This window comes from Xyrauchen texanus, chromosome 44 (genome assembly GCF_025860055.1).
Source record: "Xyrauchen texanus isolate HMW12.3.18 chromosome 44, RBS_HiC_50CHRs, whole genome shotgun sequence".
NCBI classification, from domain to species: domain Eukaryota; kingdom Metazoa; phylum Chordata; class Actinopteri; order Cypriniformes; family Catostomidae; genus Xyrauchen; species Xyrauchen texanus.
In genome coordinates, this window is record NC_068319.1 from 20,760,895 (window position 1) to 20,767,435 (window position 6,541).

A 6,541-nucleotide genomic window follows, 5' to 3' on the forward strand; every position below is an offset into this window, starting at 1 on the left:
TTTAGAGTCAGCAGACGTTGAAGTCTCTGCGAGCCACTCACCTCCCGGGCATCCTCAACCATTAAGCGCTCTTACGACAGGTAATGCTCTGCAGACAGTTGAGACTCCAACCCCACTCAGTCCAGCTAATTTGGGAGAGATTTGGGGAGGTGTAGGTGGACATGTTTGCCTTCCGAGATTCCTCTCATTACCTCCTTTGGAATTCCCTGTCTGAGGCTCTCCTCGGCGTGGATTCCTTGGTGCACAGCTGGCATCGGGGGCTGCACAAATAGGCGTACATACATAATTTCCCTCAGTGAGCCTCATTGCACAGACATTGTGCAAATTCAGGGAGGATGGGCAGCAAGTCCAGATGGTTGCGCCATACTGGCCGAACTGGACTTGGTTCTTAGACCTGATGCTCCTGGCAGTAGCCGCTCCCTGGTGCATTCCCCTGAGGCAGGACCTTCTCACTCAGGGGTGGGGCATGCTCCGGCACCTGTGGCCAGACCTCTGGAACCTCCACCTCTGGCTCCTGGACAGGACACATATGCTCTATATGCTCTGAAGTGGCAACTCTTTGCAAATTGGTGTTCTTCCTGTGGGGAAGATTCACAGAGATGTGCGGTAGGGTCTGTGTTGTCCTTCCTACAGGAGGAACCGGAGAAGTGTACATGGCTGCTAGAACAGCATATCATGATAAACTGGATGGGAGACCCTCACGGTGGCAGGAGATTGAATCCTCCTAGGCTGCACCTGATTCCCTCTTGGGATCTCTCTGTGGTCCTACCTGCCATACAGAGAGCCCCTTTTGAGCCCCTGGAGCAGGCCGATCTCAGCATTTTGTCTCTGAAGACGGCCCTCCTGGTGGCGATCACTTCTTTCAAGAGGGTTGGGCACCACAGGTGCTCTGTCACCTCCAAATGCCTGGAGTTCGGGCCTGCACACTCTCATGTGGTCTTGAGAACCCTGCCCGGTTATGTGTACAAAGTTCCCACCACTCCCTATCAGAATCTGGTGGTGAACCTGCAAGTGCTCCCTTCAGAGGAGGAGACCTGGTCTTGTCATTGCTGTGTCCAGTTCATGCCCTGTGCATCTATATGGACCACACACAGAGCTTTAGATGCTCGGAGCAGCTCTTTGTCTGTTGGAGGGCAGCAAACAGAGGCTGGCCCATTGGATTGTGGATGCCATTTCTTTGGCTTACCAATCACAAGACCTGCTGTGCCCCTTGGGAGTCTGGGCGCACTCCACTAGAGGTGTTGTGTCCTCTTGGGCACTGGTGAGGTGTGCCTCTCTAACAGACATATGCAGCAGTGGGTTGGGCTACACCCAATACTTTTGCAAGGTTCTACAACCTGCCCATAGAACTGGTTTCAACCCGAGTGTTATGGTGTAACAACAGGTATGCCGGGCAGCCGGTCGGTTGTATCGCTTACATTTGTGCCTTTCCCCTTTCAAGGTGATAATGTGCGCTATCTTATCCACAACAGTTCCCCACAACTGGTGAACCCAGATGCCTCTTTCATTTCTTAAGCACTACTTGGTGACGAACTCAGTGGAGGAATAACGCTGCTAGGCCCAGTACTCGTGGTATGCCCCTTTTCAGATATGCCTGCGTACTTGGCTCAGTGCTCCATATGTGGTGATTCCCTCTTGGTAATCCTTGATGATGCATTTCCACTGTTCAGTTTGCCTTCAGGTGAACCCTGTGTTTTTGCCTCAGCCACTGTTGCTGTGTAGCCTCACCGTAGATAGGGTCCTCCCAGTGGTTTTATTCCATATGTGAACTTCCCCATCAGTAAGTCCATGTGAGGTATTCTCCATATGTTAACCTCCCTCCTGTAGGATGTGGACTCCTTAGTGCTCTCCCTCCTGTAGAGGGAGGAGCACTTCCCCAGCACTATTGTAGCAGGTGCTCGGCAGGAAATTGCTTAATACAAAAATCAGGAAAGGCCACCGCCTGTAGCCTCCTTGGATAAGTGACTCATCCCACCCTTAACAGGACCAGGTAGTTGCCTTACCTAACTAGCTGGAAGGTCACAACGTGGTCGAGCGCTCGCTGCGAGGCACGCAGCAGCTTTCCTGTGTCTGCTCCTCCATACCTTGTGACAAGGCTCAGCACCTGCGGTGTTTTGTATAGGCACCCCTAGTGTCACTACATCGACACAACGTCGAGTGAGTGACAGACAGGGAACATCTTGGTTACTGATGTAACCTCTGTTCCCTGATGGAGGGAATGAGACGTTGTGTCCCTCCTGCCAGGTGCTGAACTGACCTCTGACATGTCCGGGACTCTCTCGGCTCCTCAGCACAAATCTGAATGAGTGGTGCACACCATCTCCTTTTATACCCGTATGTCCGGGGCGGAGAGCGGCATACAAATTCCACGTGCAAGTTTTCATTGGCCTTTTCTGAATAAAGCAAAGGTGATTGGGGCTCTCAAGAGCAAACCGCTAGTGTCACTACATCGACACAAGGTCTCGTTCCCTCCATCTGGTTTTTTGTTTAGTAAGGTGGTTTGACTTCCTTTGATGTCATCATAAAAGTTATGGGACATGTTTTCTCATTCCTTTTAAAAGTAGATGAGCCTATTTGCATTGATATTCTAAAAATTAGTGGTGGGCCGTTATCGGCGTTAACGTGAGACTCTTATCGGGCGATAAAAAAAATATCGCCGTTAATCTATTCTCAAAGTTGGGTTGGGAGCTGGGTCTATACTACGCAAGCTATGATGACTTTCACTTGATATTTTAGCGCGGATGTATACCTAGCCGAATTGCACTGTAGGGGGCGAGAATGAGTCTTCGAATCTGTGTGTGTGTGTATGCCTACTGTGAAATTACCACATCAAACGTGCTAACATGGATGCAGCCAGGAAGCCGCCGGGTTTGCTTCAGGGAAAATTTATTTTTAAGAAGCTTCCCAATGGAAACTTTGACAAAACTAAGGTTGTTTGCACCTTCTGCGATGCGGAATTAGTTTACTGTAGGAGTTCTTCCAGTCTCAAGTACCACCTAAACGCAAAGCATCCCTTAGCTAATGCGGTTGATGCCGGGCCAAGCACTGATGTAGCGCTGGAGAAGAGTCGTCGTCAAACTACTTTGTTTGAGTGCAACCGAGGCAAGCCCCTCAGCACAGCTCTATCAGCCAAGCTAACTAATCTCCTCGCTCAGTGGATTGCCACCAGCTGCCGGCCCATCAGCGTGGTTGAAGATGATGGGCTCGAGCTTGTTCTCCAGGCGGCCACAGGTGACCCATCTTACAAACTACCTGTGAGGCGAACTATCATGAGGAGAATACATGACCAGCATGCCACAGAGAAAGCCGTAAAAGATGAGAAGATGATAGAGGCGAGGTCTGTAGCACTGACTGGGGACCATTGGACATCTGTCAACAACGATAACTACCTCGGCGTTACTGTACACATCATCGATGCCAGCTGGGAACTTCATTCCTTCGCTTTAGGTAGGCTACGTTATGTAATTTTAAATTACATCATTTAATTTAATTACTTAGCCTATTAATTACCATGACATCACGAATTACCACCACATTATGTTTGCTTCTTGATGATTGCTAGTTGTTTACTAGTAGTGAACTTATTCTGATCTACTTTGTCTGTCCGTTAGGTGTGATCAAAACAGAGACGCGTCACTTTGCAGAAGAGTGTGCCAGGCAGTTTCTCGACGTCGCTAATCAGTGGGGGATAGCTGATAAAATCAGCACTATTGGAACAGACAGCACTCCTAATATGGTGGCAGCAGGGAGGATACTGCCATTCGAGCATTTGCCCTGTGTTGCGCATGTTGTACAGAGAGCTATTGTAATGTCACTTCGGGAAGGTGGTTTTGATGGTGCACTGGCCAAGTGCCGTAAAGTGGTCGGACATTTCAAACATAGTCCGGCCAACTCAGATGAGCTGAATGTCCAGCAAGCCTCCCTTGGACAAGTTCAGGAGCAACTCGTGCAAGATGTTCCAACACGGTGGAATTCCAACCTTGAGATGATCAAGCGCGTGATGCGCAACAAAGACGCACTGCACACAACGCTGTCTCAGCAGAAGCACAATCTGGCCCTCCCAACAAATGCTGAATATGAGAAGTTGGCAAAGCTAGAGAAACTGCTGGAGCCATGCAGGTATGGTCTACAAAGATAGCGTGTTCATAAATTGGCATACAAGTTATTTTAAATGTCACTTTGTATTTAAGAAACACGTGCCCTTAAATGTAATGTGATTAAGAACTTAAAACATGTGTAATCTGAGTTAAATTAATCAGTCATTAATTATTTATTGCTCTATTTCTGTGTGTGTGGTGTGTGTGTGTGTGTGTCTGTCTGTCTGTTTGTCTCTCTGTGTGTGTGTGTGTGTGTGTGTGTGTGTGTGTGTGTGTGCTGTGTGTGTGTGTGTGTGTGTGTGTGTGTCTGTCTGTCTGTCTGTCTGTCTGTGTGTGTAGGTACATCACTGAGCTCCTTGGTGGGGATAAATATGTATCCTGCTCTGTGGTTCTACCTGCCCTGTGCCACCTCCAGCACGCGATGAAGATCTCAGATGATGATCCTGCCTATATTGTGCGATTCAAGGCTGCCTTCACCAAGGACCTCAACCAGCGGAGTGAGAAAATAAACCTGGAATGGCTTAAGGTATGTCAGACTGACCAGAAGATAACTGCATTGTTTGACCATTATAGACTGTTAAGCCAGTAGATCGGTCAATGAATAGATGAGTCATGAAGAAATATGGAGGCTGGATTTGGAAAGTGAAATATTCATCAATCAATAATTATAATTTTTTATTCATCAAAGGTGGCGACTGCTCTAGATCCACGATTTAAGGAACTCAAGTGCTTGCCCAGAGCAGAGAGGGAGGCAGTGTGGGCAAAGCTAAGTGAGTTGGTGAAGGGAGAAGAACCTGCTCTGCAGCCACTCGGGGAGGAGAACCCTGAGCCACCCAAGAAGAAAACAGCCCTGCTACTGATGGGATCAGACTCAGAATCAGATGAGGAGACACCAGAAAACAATACTGTTGAGAGGTACAAGGTACAGCCCAGTGCCAGTCTAGATCAGTGCCCACTGAAGTGGTGGTCGGAGCACACTGCTGTCTATGGTAAGATGGCCCACATTGCCCGTAAATACTTGGGGACTCCTGCCACAACTGTCCCATGCGAGAGACTTTTTTCTTTAGCAGGCCATATTGTGCAGAAGAGGAGATCTCATTTGTCATCAGAAAATGTGAACAAGCTGGTCTGCCTGAGTGACTGGTGGAAGAAGGAGAAATAGAGCTTGGACTGATTGACACAAAGCTACTGACTGTAAAACAGTTCATCACGACCTCTTATATAGGCCTACAGTTCAAAATTCATGTTTAACTGAATAAACAGTTAGTAAACAAGTACATCTGATTGAGCATGATTTATTTTCATCACCAATTATCATAGTAGAACAGCTTTCTCAAGCAGTTTGTGATGCATTTTGGAAACAGGAGACGAGCCCCTGGTCTAATGCACCACCTGGCTTGAGAAATCCGTTCTCAGGGACTTACTTTTAGTGGGTAGCACACATATTCTGCATGCCTCCAGCAAAATTCAAATGAGCCATTTTAATCTAGATTAATCTAGATTAATTCCAAGATTAATCTAGATTAATCTAGATTAAAAAAAATAATCTATGCCCACCTCTACTAAAAATACATTTATATGACTAGATGTATTTCATTATTTGCATTTAGGATTCATTTTTCTGCTGTCAGAATTATATCAGAACCCAATCGAACACTTATGTTACCGAAATTAGATATGCTATAAAACAGTTCAGATCACCTTAATGAATATCTGATAATTGTGTTTTCTTTTTATAATTAGTTTTACTCACCCTCTCATGTGATATTGTAAAGTAGATGTAGGCTGAGTAGAATCCATAAGCGGGTCTTTATTAAGGATCTGTGCAAAGAATCCAAACAACAGTCACAATTCGAGGTCAGGTCACAGGCATAGGTCAGAGCACATGTAAAACAATCCAAAGGCAGACAACTCCAGAAAACAGCAATCCAAAAGCATGAGTCAGGAAACAAAACAATGATCATAACAGTAACTCAAACAGGATAGTAGGATGCTTAGTAAGGCAGAGAACTGGCAATACTACGCAATAAGGCAGTGATAGCACAAGGCTTAAATACAGAGTAACAGGAAATGACAAGACAGGAACTGATGTGGCAGGAACAGGAAGTAACAGAGTTCAAAATTCAGGTGATGGTTCCCTCTGGTGGACTGGTGCCTGATTAAACGTTACAGATTCCCCTCCCCTAGGAACACCTCCAGGTGTTCCTCTTCTAGGACGACCCCTTGGTCTGGGTGCTGGACGATTCGGGTGGGCTTGGTGGAAGTCTATGATGAGTGATGGATCCAAGATGCCCTTAGTTGCTACCCACGATCTCTCCTCCGAGCCATATCCCTCCCAATCTACAAGGTATTGCATCTGACCCCTTCTCCTGCGAGAATCTAGGATCTCCCGAACTAGGTAGGCAGGAGCTCCATCGATCTCGAGCGGTGGAGGAGGTTCTTCG

At 47.0% G+C, this 6,541-nt stretch overlaps 1 protein-coding gene across 1 annotated transcript; it reads left to right on the plus strand.

Annotated features, from left to right (window-relative positions):
• The first annotated feature begins 2,843 nt into the window (after positions 1–2,843).
• LOC127636385 (E3 SUMO-protein ligase ZBED1-like) lies at positions 2,844–5,259 on the plus strand. The gene is made up of 4 exons (XM_052116833.1): positions 2,844–3,447; positions 3,612–4,119; positions 4,437–4,623; positions 4,786–5,259. The coding sequence occupies exons 1-4, from the start codon at positions 2,844–2,846 to the stop codon at positions 5,257–5,259; spliced, it is 1,773 nt and encodes a 590-aa protein (XP_051972793.1).
• The last annotated feature ends 1,282 nt before the right edge of the window (positions 5,260–6,541 follow it).